Source organism: Doryrhamphus excisus, linkage group LG23 (genome assembly GCF_037039965.1).
Source record: "Doryrhamphus excisus strain RoL-2023G ecotype Guam linkage group LG23, RoL_Dexc_Guam_v1.1, whole genome shotgun sequence".
In the NCBI taxonomy this organism is placed as follows: Eukaryota; Metazoa; Chordata; class Actinopteri; order Syngnathiformes; family Syngnathidae; genus Doryrhamphus; species Doryrhamphus excisus.
Window position 1 is genome coordinate 10,516,009 of NC_136379.1, and position 19,015 is coordinate 10,535,023.

The 19,015-nt window shown below is 42.8% G+C and overlaps 1 protein-coding gene across 16 annotated transcripts in view; it reads left to right on the top strand.

The window, feature by feature from the left end:
* Window positions 1-19,015, top strand: part of map7d3 (MAP7 domain containing 3) — a 27,475-nt gene continuing 8,460 nt past the window's right edge. For 2 of the 16 annotated variants that reach the window (XM_078788515.1, XM_078788516.1), the window contains exons 1-17: window positions 3-197; window positions 3,001-3,099; window positions 3,329-3,409; window positions 5,467-5,630; window positions 5,701-5,809; window positions 7,712-7,795; window positions 9,504-9,611; window positions 10,902-11,000; window positions 12,808-12,933; window positions 15,412-15,530; window positions 16,720-16,856; window positions 16,932-17,182; window positions 17,560-17,683; window positions 17,790-18,075; window positions 18,146-18,199; window positions 18,278-18,347; window positions 18,425-18,569. In XM_078788515.1, the coding sequence (XP_078644641.1) occupies window positions 152-197; window positions 3,001-3,099; window positions 3,329-3,409; window positions 5,467-5,630; window positions 5,701-5,809; window positions 7,712-7,795; window positions 9,504-9,611; window positions 10,902-11,000; window positions 12,808-12,933; window positions 15,412-15,530; window positions 16,720-16,856; window positions 16,932-17,182; window positions 17,560-17,683; window positions 17,790-18,075; window positions 18,146-18,199; window positions 18,278-18,347; window positions 18,425-18,569 (2,102 nt within the window). In that variant the 5' untranslated portion in view covers window positions 3-151. Of the gene's footprint in view, window positions 198-3,000; window positions 3,100-3,328; window positions 3,410-5,466; window positions 5,631-5,700; window positions 5,810-7,711; window positions 7,796-9,503; window positions 9,612-10,901; window positions 11,001-12,807; window positions 12,934-15,387; window positions 15,531-16,719; window positions 16,857-16,931; window positions 17,183-17,559; window positions 17,684-17,789; window positions 18,076-18,145; window positions 18,200-18,277; window positions 18,348-18,424; window positions 18,570-19,015 lie in introns of all 16 variants that reach the window. The other 14 variants (XM_078788510.1, XM_078788511.1, XM_078788514.1 and 11 more) reach the window with 14 other exon arrangements.

Genomic DNA, 19,015 nt, shown 5'->3' on the forward strand with positions numbered 1-19,015 from the left:
AGGCAGACAGTGAGACACCCGGATTTAATTGCTGCTCTTTGACGTCCACGTCTCCGCGTAGCCTCATCCCTTGCCGGTCGGGATGTGTTACGCGCCCCGCTCTATCGCAACAACCAAAAAATAATAATAGAGAAAGAAACTTATAGAACAAATGGCGGAGGGCACTGTTACGCTTAAAGGATTGCGAGCCCAAATGGGTAAGAAATCAGCTTTTTCATTATTATTATTATTATTATTTTTTTTTTTTTTACCACAGTTGTTATTTTGAACGGTGTTGGTTCGTTCATAGTGTCACTTTGCGGTGTTTGGCGAATAACCCCGGCCGGCTAGTGGCTGCTGCTTCTTCTATTTCTTCCTCTGGCTAAGTAACGTTAGCTCCCTCCGACCTGGACACATGTTATGGACACTTTCCCACACGTAAAATGTCACCATTACACCATTGTTTGTTGGGCTTAAACGTATCGGCATAAGAGCCCTAGTTGCTAACTAGCTAAAGTTGTAACCTTATCTCTTGGCGCCGGTCGAAACTTAGCATTTGAAGTTGACTTATTTCTTGCCTCGTCTACACTGAGCACATTTGAACTTGTTTTTAAGCGTGTCGTTTCTGCGTTCTTAACTTAAGAGGAAGTAAATAAAAAGGCAGGCTTTTGCTATGCTAGCTGCTAGCACATACTGTTAGCCTATCGATTGAGTCCTATCAGGAAGGGGTTTGGGCTGCATGTCACGGTCTAGTGGACTCCAAGTTGATAGAAACAACTTTATTAAGATTTTAATGTGTTGAGTCTCAGCTTTAATTCCATCGTCATATCCTTTAGTGGACAGTGTAGCTATATATGTTGACATATGGGGGTTATGCCGTATGTATGCAGGGTTACCATAACAATGTCTGACCTGAATTTCAGCTAAAGCCTGATAGGAGCTGCAATGTGAACCATATTGATGCACTGATAAGGTGTTTCTGCTGCAGAATGCAGCCCCTGTGTTCAAACTGCATCTGCAGGTTTTTAGTGCAGGGGCATGAATGCACACTTTGTTTTTTTTTGGTGGGTTTTTGGAATAAGAGAGAAAGAGGGGTTTCATGCATAACTGTGTTAACTGTGTGGGTGTAGCCATGTGTTACTGCTGGCAACAAGCAGTCAATTTTTGCAGTTCGTCTTCCTGTTCCACCCGCCACCCTCTCTTCACGTTTCCATTACATTCTGGAATACCATCCACCCAGGTCGGGGGTTTTTATGAAATTGTATACAACATTCAAGGCCAGTCTGACTGAGCATTATGTTGAATAATGAAAGGAATCTGGGGCTACATGCATACAACGCAGTGTTCAAGTGTGGGGTTCACACCACTGCAAGATTATTGTGAATCAAGCAATGCCAAATTGTTAAAAGCATGAGAAATATTTCTCAAATGGTTGGATTGCGGCACCACAGAAGATGAGCTTGGATTTCACTGTGATGTGGTTTTGCTCCCCATCCTCTGCTTCATGTAAAGTCGCTGGAGAAGGTCACGCAAATAACAAGCATTTGAATAACAAAGTTTGTCCATGTGTAATGGAAAGCTAAAGGTTACATATAGGTGTGTGGCTCTACACCTTTTGTGGGTGGGGTGGAGTTTGAGCCGTTTTTACCAACACATGTACAGCAACTGTAACCCAGTCGTAGAATGACAAAGTATACAGAATATGTATGACAACTGTCACAACACTGTTTTTCTATGGCTTGCCATTGTCCTGCCGTGCATTTTCATCACATGCTGCAAACCATCAACACTATATAAGCTTTGCAGCAAGCCCAATTGTGAAGAACAAAAAAACAATCAGAGAATATATGTCTAACAAGGGGAAGCACGTCCATCTGGAAGACTCCCCACGGTCACCATGCCAAGACTGCAAATAGCCCAGGCTTACCATTTGCACGACAAGGTCTAGAGTAATCCTATAGAAGCTCTGCTGCAGTAAAAGCATGCACACGTGTGTGTGCGAGGAAGGCATCAGGTGTGCTACTTGAGGACCTTCACATCATGCCAGCCCTGATCAGATGCCGTTGGCCAACATGTCATCTTTCCAATCACAGTGCTTTTATCCAGACTAACAAATCGGGCTTTCAGTTTAGACTCTTGTCGTAATTGGGTAGGTTTAATGGTTGTGTTCTTCCTTATGTAATTATGTCATTTATTGACTCAACTGTAGAGTACAAAGCATCTATTTTTAGGGGTGTCCCAATCCGATATTGTTCCAATATCAGCCGGATAATATATGGGATTAAATCAGCCTGTATCTAAAATGTCTGCTATACAAGCAGTCAATTTCAGACCTCAGTACGTCTATCCAGCAGCGGCCCAATAGAGTGTTATATTTTGGAAATCACAGCAGCTGAAATGTCTTCCTTCGACTTTGTGACACACCTGACATGTGGCAAACAGACTGAAATAGACATCAGATTGTCTTTCTTACACAGTGGGCACAAAGAAAATATTCCACTCTGTTCATTTATTGTGTATGCAGAATATTTGTATTTAGTTATAGCTGCATATCACTGCAGTCATGCTCCTCTAAGTGATGGCACCCTGTTTGCGGACTGACCCTCTTGTCGGTACAAAGTACCATATGGTTAAGGCTGCAGTAGAACTGTATGAATGAGGTTGGAGTCAGCCTTACTTGCAGTTCGAAGAAGCAGAAATGTGAACGTCACATGACTGAAGACCCAATTTGCCGACTTGTCAGCAATTCTGTAGGGCAGACTCAGAGCACACCGCCAAGAAGTGCCCGTACAGCTCAATCATGTGCTGTTTCCTTCCTCATACTTCGTAATACCACCACCTCTGCTTTCCCTTTGAAAGGGAAAGTGCTTTTGGAATTATTCAAAATCACTTTTGTTATCTCCCAGAGGCTTCATTCCTGTGCAGTGCAAAGAAAGCCCAGAGAGAAAGCTGACTTGAACTCAGTCCATGAAATAATCTTAACGTCTCTTAAAAAAAAATGTCCCCCTGCATCCAATCCAGCTGCAGCAGCGCAGGCCCAAGCGGAGGAGCGGCGCAGCCAGGCAGTGAGTCCAGCACCTTCAACAAACACAACAGCTAAACCTCAGGGTTGTCGACCAGGTAAATGCTGTCACACTTCATACAGCCCAGGCTCACATCTGAACCGTTTCATACTATGCAAACCAATTGTAGCCCACCTCTCAGCATGGCTTACTGCAGTGAGGTCCTGAGTCATCATCTTATTACTTGACAAGCTCATTAATATTAGCGCCCCACCTCTCACTCACAGCAAAGCTGTCGCAATAGTATGTCAGTGTAAGTTGCAACCTTTTTGTGACCATGTTTGCAGTCATCGACGGTGCTGCACTTCGAGTTGACGATCGACTAAGAGTTGCAAAAGAGAGACGAGAGGAGGCAGAGAGGAAACAAGGTATGACATTGGTGTTCTGGGTTGCTTTCTGTATAAGATTGAGAAAATACACTTAATGGACAAAAGGGAGCTTCAATTTTTCAGGGAACCTCTTTATACCTTCTCTGAGCATTGGCCAAAGCCAGTCTTGTCCATAGGACTGCCACAGAACATGTTTTCTCGCTTATAGAGTCCAGTAGCAGCAGCGTGCTTGGTGATGTCATTCTTGCATGCAGCTGCTTGACCATGGAAGTAAGGCCATGTCCATCCATATTGGCGACTTTTACATATTTCTCACAGCCCTCTTCCATAACTTTGTGATACATCGCTTCATGTAGTGTCTGTGATGCAAGAAGTGTTCAAATCCTGCGTGCAAAGGCAAACTATAGTCCATAATGTCATGGCTCTCTTGAGTTTCCAGTTATTTCTACAACTCTCATTTTTCTCTGATAGTGATTGGAACAGATACTAAAAAATATTCATGAAGTTTGGTTCTTTTATGACTTTATCATAGATTAACAGATAAAGTGACCCAATGTGCTGGGTCAAAAATATACATACAGCAACATGAATGAGCAATTTTGATGACTTAGAAAGTTGTGTAAATGAAATAACCTTCATAGCATGGCCGGTTAATTTCTGGTGAGTGATTATGAGTACTACAGCCGGTGACTTCACTTAGACCATTTTAAATAGGGCTCATTGGATACAATAACCCACAAATGCTACAATGGAAAGTCAAAAGGAGCTCAGCATGGATCTGAAAAAGCGAATCATTGACTTGAACAATTCAGGAAAGTCACTTGAAGCCATTTCAAAGCAACTGCAGATCCCAAGAGCAACAGTGCAAACAATAGTTTGTAAGTATAATGTGCACGTCACTGTTTTGTCACTGCCACGATCAGGGAGAAAATGCAAGCTATCATTTGCTGATGAGATAAAATTGGTCAGGAAGGTGAAGAGTCAACCGAGAACCCTCAAAAAGCAGATCTACCAAGAATTAGAAGCTGCTGGAACACAAGTGTCAGTGTCCACAGTCAAGCGTGTTTTGTATCGCCATTGAACCTGAGGCTGCCCTGCCATGCAAGAAGGAAGCCCTTTCTCCAAAAGCGGCACTTTAAGGCTCGACTGAAGTTTGCTGCTGATACATGGACAAAGACAAGACCTTCTGGAGGAATGTTCTGTGGTCAGACGAAACAAAAATCGAGCTGTTTGGCCACACCAATATGTTTGGAGGAGAAAAGGTGAGGCCTTCAACCCCAAGAACACCATGTCTACCATCAAGCACGGTGGTGGTAGTATTATACTGTGGGGCTGTTTTAGCTGCCAATGGAACTGGTGCTTTAGAGAGTAAATGGGATGATGAAGAAGGAGGATTACCCTCAAATTCTTCAAGATCATTAGCCCGAAGGTTGGGTCTTGGATGCAGTTGGGTACTCCAACAGGACAATGACCCCAAACCTACATCAACAATGGTAATGAAATAGCTAAAATGGACTAGAATTAAGGTTTTAGAACGGCCTTCCCAATGTCCTGACTTAAACCTCATTGAGAACATGTGGACAATGCTGAAGAAAAAAGTCCATGTCAGAAAGCCAACAAATGTAATAGAACTGCACCAAATCTGTCAAGACGAGCGTTCAAGGATTCAACCAGAAGCTTGCCAGAAGCTTGTGTATTGCTACTAGAAGCGCCCAATTGAAGTGAAAATGTCCACGGGACATTGACCAAATATTAGCATTGCTGTATGTATATTTTTGACCTAGCAGATTTGGTCACTTTTTCTGTCAACCTATATTAAAGTCATAAAAGAACCAAATTTCATGAATGTTTTTGTGACTAAGAAATATCTGTTCCAATCACTCTATCAGAGAAAAATCAGATTTATAGAAATAACTGGAAACTCAAGAGACCTTGTGACATCATGTTCTTTACAAGCGTATGTAAACCTTTGACCACAACTGTACATGGTGGGTCTTTGATTTTATACAGCATCTCTATGTGGTCCAACGTCCTTTCAAATGCAAACATGAAAATTAAATACTCTGAACTGTCTGAGTCTTGTGTTTCTCCGTCAGCTCTGCGCGAGTCTCAGATCATGGAGCGGGAGCGCAAGGCTAAGATGCAAGTAGAGCGTCAGCTGGAGGAACGGCAGAAGAAGGTTGTTGAGCAGCGAAGGAAGGAGGAGCAGAAGCGAATGGCTGTGGAGGAGAAGAGGAAGCAGAAACAGGAAGAGGAGAAGGTAGCTGATGGAGGACTTGGGAGCCTGGCTGGACTTTTTGATCTTTCTTTAACCTGCTCTTATGTGGCAGGAGCATTACGAAGCAGTGATGAGACGCACATTGGAGCGGAGCCAGCGTGTTGAACAAAGACAGAAGAGATGGTCATGGGGAGGATTGTCAACAGACTCAGACGGACGAGGTAAAGGCCTTTTTTTGTTTTTGGTGTTTGAGTTCACATTCTATATTTTCACTCTTCACTGTTTTATTTCATTGTCATTTTGGAAGCATATGATTGTCAGATGAATAATTAATATACAGTGGTTGCCCTTCCTGATTACTTTTTTTTTGCATGTTTGTTTTCAGAACAAACCAATTTAAATATTAGTCAATTCTAGCACAACTGAACACAAAAGTTTGTTTTTAAATTAAGTGTTTTTTTTTTAATTAGAAATTCAAATCCAAACCTTACAAGGCCTGTGTGGAGGAAAAAGTGATGGCATAAAAATAATACTGCAAGAGAAGAGTCAGATATGGGTATGGTTGTGTGATGGTCTTGGGCTTTTTTGCTGCTTCAGGACCCGGAACACTTGAAGCATGAATTTTGCAGGAGACACTGCAAGAGACTCATTGCAAGTTATCACAAACTAGGGCTATCGATATTTTTAAAAATATCTATTTGCTTTAAGCACGATATCAAAACCAACCATATTGTTTATTGATATAGACTGATTTTGAGCTGTATTTCCCTCATGCCTGCAAAAAGGAGGGAGGAGGGGCGGAGCAGAAGCCCGAAGGCTCAGTAGAAGTTAACAGGTTGGCACGTCTGTGGTGGAAGAACTCGTCAAAGAATAAGCAGTAACTAGGTAATATGGGGGCACTTCCAATCCAGAGCATTAAATAAATCATTTTCATCACAAACTCCAGTATGGGGAATGTGTGCGATGTCTGCCGAGCTCCTGTTGCCTCCCTCACGAAAGGAAAAGGAATCTCTCACGTTGCTAATACTGTATATATTCCACATTGCAACAGTGGAAAAAAAGGCGATAAAGCCCTGCTGAAACGATGGCCTTGCGATGTCCAGCGAAATTTTGAAGTCACAATTATTTAGCACAAGCTCTACCACATATATAGAAGGAAGTTGGACAGCTGCTAATAAGCCTGATGGAGTTTACACGTTGGTATTCCTGCCACAACATAAGGGCATGCTTATGTCTTCTAAACATGTTTACCTATTGAGTATATTTGATTTGCCGACATTTTAAAATGTCCTCTTAAACCAGGCACTTCTTCATATATCGACCCTGGCTATATTTAGTTACAATGGCCCACTTTATTGTAGCGACTATTTTTAGATGCTATTTTTTTTAAATGTCCATCCTGTATGAAGCTTTGAATTATATAATAAATCCTCATGTTCAGTATTTAATTTAATAAAACAACTCCAGGATGCCTGCGACCCTCGTCAGGATAAGCAGTATAGAAAATGAATGAATGAATGAATGAACTTGACACTCTCATTTGGCTTTCATTTTGCCTTAACTCCCCCTGTGGAAAACATATTGTGATATATATTGGTATTCAACCTAAATATATTGGGATATGAGTTTTTAGTCTATAACGCCCAGCCCTATCACAAACACTTGATTGCAGTTGTTCCTCCTCAGGATGGCCAACAACCACTTATTAGCTTTCGGTGACCATCACTATTTCACACAGGGCCATGTCGCTTTGGATTTTTTTTCTCCCTTGGGTTCAGATGTGTTGTCATTGACTAGGTATTTAATTTTGTTTGATGATCTGAAACATTGAAGTGTGACAAACATGCAAAAAATAAGAAATCAGGAAGGGGACAAACACTTTTTCCCACCACTATGCATCCTAATATTTATCCTTATACTCTGTATTATCCTCCACACCTACAAGTATGCCTCCTTCCCCTCTGACCAACAGTCCTATCACTGACTGATGTAAAATTGCTCATTTGGACAGAATAACTGTTTATGAGGAGACATTGTATGTGAAGAAAGACCAATGCGCTTGTTGCGCTGTTTTCACCTCCATCTCGCCGTGCCTCCCTGCTGAGTACTGTCTTTCCCCACAGGAGATTCAGATGCTGGTGCCTCATCTCCAGTATCTATAGTAATTTCTCCCGCCTCCCCAGAAAAGCCGCCTAGGACCCAGCAAGGTTTTTTAATTTTTTTTTTGAGATCTGCCCGCCATTTTGTAGAAACGCAGCATAGGCAGATGCATACTGGCGCTACGGACACTATGGTTATGCCCTCACCTCCTCCTCTTCACGCTGTCTTCTGCACCCTAACAGTAAATGTCTGTCACGGTGCGGTCATTCTCTGCTTTCTCTTTGCAGACAATGTTTGTTTTAGATCTTTGACTGTCATTCACACTTTTGAGCAGGTGCAAGAACAAATGAGCTACTTTGCATGGAAGCATGACTGAACTAATAATGTCATTACATGACACCATGATGTGGATGATTGGTTTGCAGTACTACTAACTTCACTGCATGACTTTTGAAGCACAATGTGGTGGTTTTGTAGCATGAATTGGCAACACATTGTACTGTTTGTAATTTGTTGAAGCAGTAGAGGGTAAACCTGCGCAATCTACTGACATCCAATACAAGAGCAATGTTTTTTTTCAATTTGTAGAACAATGCATCACAATGAGAGAGATCTCTAGTAATTTCATATGCCTTCATATGTAGCAAGAAAGGTAAAAAATAAAGGAAGTTCTTGCATTAGATTGCCACTAGATAGTGTACTTAATGTTGTGGCCACAAATGTATGTAATAGTGTTGACCCGACCATAGGACGACCCATTTTTCAAATGGGGCTTATCACATGACATAACTCAAGTAGGGCTGCAAGGATTATTTGGATAATTAAAATACATCGATTATCTCGAAAAATAGTGTATGATTTTTTTCCATGTTTCGAAAGAATTGCTTATGTCACCACTCAGAGGACGAAGAAGGAAGCGGGTAGGAAGTGGTAATTAAAAAGTAAAAAAAAAACATCTTTAATTGTTGCTAATCCCTGAACTCAACTAATGAATGATCCGTTACCAATGAGACTCGGGGAACTCTCAACCTCCAGCCCCCCCCCCCCCCCCCCCCCCCCCCCCAAAAAAAACCCCTTAGACTCAGCAACTCAAGTAAAAGCTGTACTTTTCTTTTAGTTAAATCATTTTTTTACTGGCTGTTTAATTGTTATATTTTGTTCCACATACACCTTTTCCAAAACATTTTATAATATAGCATTTTATTTCAACTTCAGCTTAGTTTGCCTGCTTAATTTGCACCAGTTAGACTTCCTCAACAACTCTTCTTCTCTGTGCAGTCAAATTGCATATAGTGTGTTGTGCATATATAGCCCTAAAAAATGAAAACCACTTACATTATATGTCCATTTAAGATATAAAACTCTTGGAATGTTTTATTTTTCTTGTGAATTTATTATCTCTTTTAAACAGGCAAACATATGTGTTTTTCCCATTACTCAATTAACAAACATTTCAGAAGAATAGTCGATTACTAAAATATTCGATACCTGCAGCCCAAAACTCAAGTATTCCTTAACCAAAATAGCATCTGCTGTGTTGAATACATACATGCATTATTTTTAGAATCTGATACTTTTACCAGTTCAGGTTTCACAGAAATCTTAAACTATTGCCCTTTCCTTGGTGCATGACTGGAACACTCTGTCTTCTTGAGGTAAATAATGCTGTCTTATTGTTGGGTCAATAGGGTATATGAGACTAGTCTCATTTTTCAGTTGACTTTAGCACCCCACTGTGTGCACCCATCACCCGCCTAGGTTGAGCTGCCCCTAGTTGAAACCCTCCCTTGTCTTGTCTTTCCTCCTCCCAACTAGTGGACAAGCGCTCCACATCCACCATGAACCTCAAACAGCCATCAGAGGCTAGCATCAGCAAACGCCTATCCTCATCCTCTGCCACCCTCGTCAAATCTCCTGACAAAAGTAAGTGTCCTATTACTCCCCAGCCTGTACTTCCTTCTCCTTTGCGTCCAACATGCTGTCACCCCAGAGCGATGTAGTAGGGATGAGCGAGTACACCGCTACCTGGATCTGTCCAACCATCTAAATGATCTGTAGCCGTGGTTTAACCAGAAATGGGTGGGGCTAAAGTCTGAAATTGATATGAGAATCTGTGTCAGTTTTCCAACTGACTTTATATCACCAGCCACGTTAGAAGCATGCAGACGACATAGTCTTGCGAAATGCACCACATGCGTTACAAATCAGGTTTAAAGGGGACCTATTATGCTTTTTCCTCTTTTCTGACCTATAATATAATAATATAATATAATATAACCTATAACTATAGTTAGAATGTAGTATTCTGGCGTTAAACTATGACAAAGTTTCAGATAATGAGATTTGCTCATTTGGAAGTGAGCCCTGAAAGACGTTGGTATAGCTCAAAATGCCATATCCAAAAACATTGTTCATTTATTATAACGCCTATACCCACCATATTAGGAATGTGACCAATCACAGCGGAGTGGGCGTGGCAGTGGTGGAATGAATTACGTATAACCGTTTTGGCAGGAAGCACAAATCCAAGGAAATACAGTAGGTGCAGAGTATGTGCAGAGTAGGTGCAGAGTAGGTACAACCATTCACATCTCATTCATAAATATGGACAATTTGCCAATTAACCATGCACATGCATTTTTTTAATGTGGGAGGAAACCAGTGTGTGTTATGTTAATTTATCCTCAGTACTAGCAATATCCGATAATGGCAAGAGTACTTCATCAACCCTGCTTTTTCCTCTGAACTACTTTTCTACCTCAAAAGTTCCTCCCAATGTGGCAGTCAATCAAAACCATGGGAGACTAATAATTCGCTCCGGTTGTGATGCTTCTGTGTCCTGGAACCGCTGGCTAGACAGTGGAGTAGCTTCTCTATGTGCTTCTGCATCCTGGAACCGCTGGCTAGACGGTGGAGTAGCTTGTCTGTGTTTCTGCATCCTGGAACCGCTAGCTAGACAGTGGAGTAGCTTCTCTATGTGCTTCTGCATCCTGGAACCGCAAGCTAGACTGTAGAATAGTTTTTTTGTGCCTCTGCTCACATCTCACTTTGGACAAACATCACCAGTTGAGCATCACTTGCTGTCTCTCTCTCGTGCATGTGTGCGTGCATGCGCACACACACATACACACACACACTTAAGACTATAGTGCTCTTGACCCATTCTAAAAACTCTCTGGGGTCGGGGGGGGATTTTTTGACTAACGTCCATAGGTGCTTCCATGAAGAAGAGGAGTGCGTCCCTCACACGAGTAAGTGTGGGCAGAATACAGACTCCTGCCAAGGCTGCTACGGGGACAGCAGACCATCAAGGTGGCTAGCATGGAACAATCACTGATCACATTATTTTCATGCTTCAGTTGGGGTTGCATATTTTGGAATAACAGGCATGATGCACTGATCTTAACATCTTGCTCGTTTTGAATTTGCTTGGTCATTAACAGAGGTTTTGTTGGGATGTCGTCTTTATTTGGCTCATGTAGCATCATGAAGGTGTGTGGCAGTTACTGTAAATCAGGCCAACTTATCTTTCCTTTTCCCCCAAAACTCTCACATAATCCTGTATGACATTTTTGATTTGCTCCAAACATTATGCTTGCCTCTTTTTTAACCATTTTATATAATTGACACTTGAATTAAGTGTTCGCTGACTAACTCAACCCTTAAAATCATTTCACAGTTGTCAACCACAGCAAGGGTCTTGTTGTGTGTCTGTGCTAACATTGTGTATTGTTTTTGTTTTGTCAAGTGTAGATTGTCTTGTCAGCCCCAGATGACGTCCCTCCTTGCAGAATTTACATTGCTGTGTGTGTCCCTGTGTTCCTCAGTGCCATCCCCATCACAGCACCCACAAATCCCTTCAAGAGTGCAGTGTCCAGTCAGTGTATTAACCACAGAGGCTTTTGTTTGTCGTTCATAGCTGGCAGCCTCCTTTTCTGGGAAAACAAATGGACAAAAAGCTTCCTATACCAATAGTGTGTGGGACCTGGATAATTAAGAAATCTCTTGAACACTATTTGTAACTGTACTCAAGCAGGGAATTTATACTTGTATTTAATCAGAGACTTTTTGTTTTTCATGTAAAATAATATGATGTCTGCCATGGAAGTTCGATCAAATTGGAATTCATTTTCTCCTTAAACGCCTTGATAAAGGATTTTCTTACCCCTTCTGTAGAGATGGCTAAACGCGCAGGCACAATAGTTTCAGGTGTTGAAGCAATTTAGGCTAAATTGAATGCACTACTTTGCTAAAGAAGAGCAGCATAATGTCGGCGATGGATAGTAAAGATCATTTTCTCCAATTAATCAAGGAATTCCCAATGCTTATGCGAATTAAGTGTACTTTTGACACTTTTCCTTGGTGTCTCGGTGAATAATACATGCAAGATTTGGTGCTGCCACTGTAGTCCTTTAGCCTCTTAATACCTTGATGAAGCACTTAACTGCAGTAGCGTCTGGTGGTAGCAGATGTCTGCTTGGTAAGCAGCGCCACCAATATGCAGGCGGTAACTCTCAACAGTTAAGACGGGTTTGACTTGATGTAGCACAGGTGGATGCCCCAAAGTCTACTGTTTTCATGGATGCAAGAGTATCTTTATTCTGCTGTGACATCATGCTGGACTGTTTAGAAGCATTCAAGTTTTTTGACCGTACTACCTTGGGCACCGATCTTTATGTAATCATGGGCAAGCTTTTGCAGCAGAAGACCAAGGTCTTGTTCAGCCCCTCTCTGGCCTTCCAGGCGTTCTTGTTGAGTAATACTTATTTCTCGTGCACTAATGGTCCAATGTCTTCTCTCCCCATCAGCACACGTCGCACTGCCTTAAGGAACCATTGATTTTGTCTTGTCTCAGTACTCTTCCAAGGCATCATTTCCTTGTTGTCCTCAAATGTTTCCATTGAATATGACTGGAAGTAGAAAATGCTGTGTGAGACTGAGACGTAACCTTCTTGGTTGTTATTGTTGATTTTCTCCTGTTGCTTAAATCACATGGTGACTTATCTCATTCTGACACCCGCCCCCCTGTCTTTCCCCCTCTTTTTTCTTTATTATTGCTTGTTCTTCCCATATCCCCCATTTTTGTTCTTTTTTTTGCGGCGACTGTCTTTTGGTGTAGCTCGTAAGCCACCGACTTGCGCTGTGGACGGAGAGATCATTAGTCGCCTGCTCACTCCCACCCAGGCCTCACTAGCTAGGAGCAAGAGTGCCGCCGCCCTTTCCCCTGGAGGAACAGATACTCCAGGTAACCCCCCCTGTCCCCCACCACCACTGTAAAGCAAAATGCTTGCAAAGAAAGGGACCTTTGACTTAAAGATGCATTCTCCTTTTCCACTGAATGGTACCTACCTGCTCTACCTGTGTTTGGGGCTTTTACGTTGGCCTAGGTACTATGTGGTACTATTTACAATACCCAAGTCAGTCCAATCTCCTTTGTCGTGCGGCTTTTCCCTTCAGGGGTCGCCACAGCAAAACAATCGCTACCATCCACTCCCACACAAACTACCCTCATGTCCTCCATCACTACATTCTAAGTAAACCTAAGTAAAACCTAAAGTAAATACGAGAGACGGTTATTGTCATGTAAACTATACGTCGTTCTCAAGTATGATCCACTTGCTTTTATCAAAGATTTAAAAACATCTTCAGTAACATTAATAAGCATACTGCTTTACTTCATAAAACTCCCGACCTGAACAGGTGGAAATCTGTATTGGCCACAAAGTACAGCAAAGTAGACTCGTGAGAGTACTTGCTGTCGTTGCTCCTGTCACTGTGGACCAACAGGGGTCTGGCTCACATGCGCACTGGTGACACAATTGGCTGGCATTGTAATGTGCCCCGGGGTTCAGCTGATCAGGCACATGCTCAGAGGTTTGCCCCAAGCTACTTACTAGTTTTTGTTGTATCAGAAGGAAACTGTTGTGCGGGTGCAGGTGGTCTGGCACAAACATTAGCCATGCAGTGGCACCAATTGGCTTTTGTGTACCAAGCAGTTTTAGAAGTACACTATAAAGGATTTGGAGCATTGGAGGAATTGGGAATTGGAGAATTGTGTTGTCTGTCCAACATGGGTAGTTGGTGTGAGAGAGACAGATGCAGAAGACAGGGTTGGATGGAAGCCATTGATTTGCTGTGTAACCCCCAAAAGGAAAAAACCCAAAGAGAAAGAAGAGCTGTGTCGTAAGTCATAGTTTTACTATAGTTTATGAGCTCAGTAATTTGGTAGCAGAGATCCTTCTGTGTTGTTTTACGGAGTGCCGTTTATTGACCAGCTATTAAACCCCCATTAGCAGATGGCGTTGGTGCACTACGTGTTGCCCCAGTGGAAATATGACACTTCTGTAATAGTGCCACTTGCAATGGCTGCAGTACATGCTCAGAATGGAATCAATGACGGAAGATTGCGCTTTGGCAGCAATAGTCCTCAAAGTTGCTGGATTATCATGGATCATCACTCAATCTGACACAGCACGTTAATGGCGAGATTTCCTGACGGGCAAAAAACCCACCCTCAGTCAAGCCTGGCTGTCTTTTGGCTCCTAGACGTGTTTGGTGTGGGAATGAATACACAGTGCTGTGCAGACGTTCTATTCCACCTGTGGATTTGTTTTGTTAGTATCCATCCTAAACTTGTAAAGTTTAGAAGAGATGGTGGACAACGCAACGATTTACACATACAGGAGCTGTCCTGATTGTGCAGTTTTCCATGTGCAACACAATTTTTTTTGTTGAATGATCATATATCATTGTTATGTATTAGCTATTACAACTAGTTTGCTTTGTCGCCTGGATTCGAATTAGCAACTCAAAGCAGTAGTTGTAAATTATTTTCTGTCATTCCCCCACTGGGGGACAGAAATATTTTTGCGTCCCACTGAGTTGAAGTACTATTGAGAAACTGATAATATCAATATTTATCCATCCTGTACAGACTGAACTCCAAACTGAAACCACCAAATGCAACAAAATGGAGGGCAGCTAAGCATACGAGCGCATTCTAATTCTATAAGTCTAATTGCATGCCGAGTATGACAAATTCATACATGTTGGCATGTCTGCACTAATATTGAAAGTCCTGCCTGCCTCTTATTCCACTTAACCCACCCCCCATCCTACCCCCTCGACAGTTCATCGCTCCCACAAGGGGGCTGGCCCCACTATTTGCACAACACTGCCTTAAATATAAAATGTATCAAATGTAAAATGTGTCCCCTGTTTCCTTCCGTTGTTCTGTGTGCGGCCCTCTGTAGAGAAGGTTTGGACACCCCTCGGCTAAAAATTGATAGTCCTTATAGATGGTGTACTCTGAATAACTGAACAACCCTAAATTATTGCCAAATACATTTGCACATTGCTTTGAATAAGTGGTAACTCGGTAGCAAAAACTGTTGTGTTATTAATATTCCAGTACTGGAGGTGAGGTGTGTGTGTTCACTTGTTGTCTTGAAATGTTTGGGTTTTCTGGGGGGAGATTGACGCCGGTAACCCTCCTAAACACGGATTAAAACATTGTCTGCTTTAGCTCTGAATCTAACAAATCATTTTTTTAACAAAGGAATATGATGTGATTTTACCTGTTTTTGTTTCTTTACAACTTGTTCTTTTGCTGCTTTGCTGCCCACCCCGGCCCTGCTTATCACCCCTCCCCGCTGGTTGCGCTTCACCGTGGTTCTGCGATGACTTTGTCCTTGACCAGAATGTCACCTGTGTCCTCGCTCAGCCTCCGCCACCCATTTGCACCCACCACCGCGCGGACCTGTGCGCAGCCGTAGCATCGACCGACAAAAGAACAGCATGACCACCTCCGTGTCGGCAGACGGAGCCCTCGACCGTTCGCTGGTATGTAGAGAAATGACAGCAGAGTGTAAAAGAAGTGCAACATGTCTCTCCCATTTTGCGCACACACAACAATTTTATACTGCTAAATGCAACACTAGCACAACATTCAAAGAAAAAAAATCGCCAAAATTGTTTGATGTTTTACTTTCCTCATAGCCATTTGTCACACTAGCCTGCAGCTCCAGTGGCAGGAGCGACTTGTAAAAGGCAAAAAGAGTTAGTGGCATACATAAGCACGATAGTGGGAAACCACTGAATGGATCATGTGAAATGCCTCCTAGATGCCTATGCAAGAACATTTAAAGGGATGATTCAGGACAAGCCTAAGCAAGTACTGTGACCTTTTCATCAGAAAGGAAAGATGTGATTCATGCACGTCTACATTTAAGATAAGATAAGATATGCCTTTATTCGTCCCTCAGTGGGGAAATTTGCATGGCACAGAAGCAAGTGTACAGAAACAGTTAAGCAGTAAAAAAATACACAATATAGAACAATAAACAATATAAACAACCCAAGTATTAACAAAATCAACAGTTTTTCCCAGAGTTATATACAATACAGTATGTAGATAATATGAAACAAAACGAGATGAGATATACTATGACCCGTCTATACACCTATACATTTGCCTGTGCTTTAGCAGGATGCTAACCACTGGGAAATGTTCCTCCTGGTGTCTGAGGCTGAGAAAGGACTCATTGACGCTATACGAGACAAAGTGGTGACGTGATTCCGGACAGATCTTGCCATACGAAGCAGCCACCACCCTAATCTCTTGCTTTCTGCACCTTTCCCTGAACTGGTGGTTGCAAGGATAAATGTATCACCTTTTTGGTTAGCGCTGTGTGACGATCCCCTGAAATAGTGGATTTGATGTTCAAGCTTCACAGCATCACAGGTGTAAACTATGATGGTTTTAAATGGCTTCACAATATTTGTCCTCTTCAAGGCAGTTACCTTGTATTTGTGGTCCTGTTTTTGCTTCAGTCATCCACAGCCTTGAACCAACGCTTGTAAGGTTTGCGTTACTTGCGTTACTAGCTTGCTTGGCTGAATAGGATGAGATGACACCCTTCATTGGTTTCAAGTGTCACATGATTGACCCGGTAGTGTAGAGTTACTGATGTAATCCTCGTTGTGTTGAATACCTTCTCCACCTCTGTGCCGTCTGTGTGGGGAAAAACAGAGCAAGCAGGAAAGAACATTTACCTCGCCTGGCCGGCAACGCCCCCCCTCTCCATCAATCCCTCTGGGACGCAACCGCTCGCCATCACCCTCTCCCAATCCTTCGCCAAAGAGGACGCCCTCCCCAGCAGCAGCAAAGTAAGCAGGCAGACCAATAATGTTTCACTTTCAAGCGAATGCAGCCGTCTAGTGACACCCAGTTTCCTCTAACAGGCAAAATGCAAGGACACGTCCACCCTCGCCGGGAATAAAACATCCCCCGTCCCCTCAGCCAACGACAGCTAAGCCCCCTCCAATCCAAAAACCATCTCTCACTCCAACAGGACCCCCCACCTTACGTAAGAGGGACTCCCGGTCTAAGGATCTGGGTCCTGTACAAATGGGGTCGCCACTGTCCTTTGATTCCAGCAAGCTCAAAGACAAAGATGGTGAGCACCTCTTGAGTGGAAAGGCACAATTTGAAGGTGCATTTAAGAATGTATTGATTGTTACCCTCTGTTTTTGTTGGTGATTTATTACTGTTAGTATTTGATTATTTTAACACACATGAAGTGGCTGCACGGTGGATGAGTGGTTAGCGCGCAGACCTCACAGCTAGGAGACCTGAGTTTAATCCCACCCTCGGCCATCTCTGTGTGGAGTTTGCATGTTGTCCCCGTACATGTGTGGGTTTTCTCCGGGTACTCCGGTTTGTTTCTGTTCAGTTATGTGGCAGCAGCTCGGTGTTCAGTCAATGACAATGGAGCTGATCTATTGGATACTCCCAGCTTCTTTTACATTGCATGGAAAAATAGTCCAAAACGATGAATGTAGCAAATACATGTACTCAATACGTTGCCAGATACTAAGACGGGCACCAACTCTGCTGCTGAAGCTGCCAAGATTCTGGCGGAGAACCGAAGACTAATGCGGGAGCAGAAGGAGAAGGAGGAGCAACTCAGGATTCAGCGGGAGGAAGAGGAAAAGTGAGCATCTCCATTTCCACTCATTACTTGTCACAAGCACAGCAGGCGGGTATGGAAAATGATATGAAGGATGAAGTCGAGTATGGCCTTTTGTCTCATCCTGAAGGCTCAGGAAAGATGAGGAGGAACGTTTAGCAGAGCAGGCCCGACTGAAGCGTGAAGAGGAGGAGAGGAAACTGGCAGAGGAGAGACGAGTGAAGGAAGAGGAGCAGGCCCGTATAGCAGAGGAAGAGCGGGCGAGACTGGCAGCTGAGGAGGCACTGAAACAGGCAGAGATGCAGAGGGAGCGGGAGGAGGCCGAGGCCAAGGCCTTAGAAGAAGCTGAGAAGGTTCGCCAAGAGCGAGACCGCATCATGCAGCAGAACCAGCAGGAACGTATGGAGAGGAAGAAGGTATGACAAAGCATTTCTTTTTACACTCGACAAGACGATGGCAAATCTGTGTTAAACTGTGTTGCTTCAGAGGATTGAAGAAATAATGAAGAGAACTCGAAAAGGGGAACAAAATGACTTTAAGGTGATACTTTTTTATTGTTATAGGTGGTGGGAATTAATTGCATTAATACTAATATGTCATATTCTCACTCTAATGCAGAGAGATGGAGACAAATATCTGCAGGACAATGAAGATGATGGACAGGACCAGATTGGATTTGATACCAGGAGTATGTTCTCATTACTACCGCTCCTTAGGCCTTTTTATGTCGCATATCTCTGAAAAACAAGTGGTTTCCCCTCATAGGTGAAGAAGGTCAGATGGATGACATCACCATAGAGACGCACGAGTGCGGTGATGGAGTGGCTCAAAGGGAAGAACCACTGGGTTACATGAATGGACGAGTGGGGACGGACAAGAAGAACGGCCCAGAGGACACTCAGGCAGTCAGGTAAGATGCTTTCACATTTTTAGCTGAAAGACAAAATTCAATTATGTGACAAGCACATTGATTAGGAACTACACTCGTCCCTTGCCACATCATGGTTTTGAAAATCGCTCCCTCACTCTATCACAGTTTTTCACACAGAAAAGAGGCCTCTAGTCATATTCAAAAACGTATGCAGACATTTTCAACGATTTTCTCTGCTCTACCTACCAAAATAATGGATTTATCAATAAGGAAACCTGCTTGGCAGAAATTCCTTTATAGCGGCATGGTGTGGAACCAATTAACCACCACGATCGAGGGATCTATTAAAGGGGACCTATTATGCTCATTTTTTGGCCCTTTGAATTGAGTTGCGGACCCCTATAGAGCAGCTACACATAACCAGCACACAAAGCATTATAGTTATTCCAGGATCTGCACACATTCAGCTGGATTTCTTTGAATTT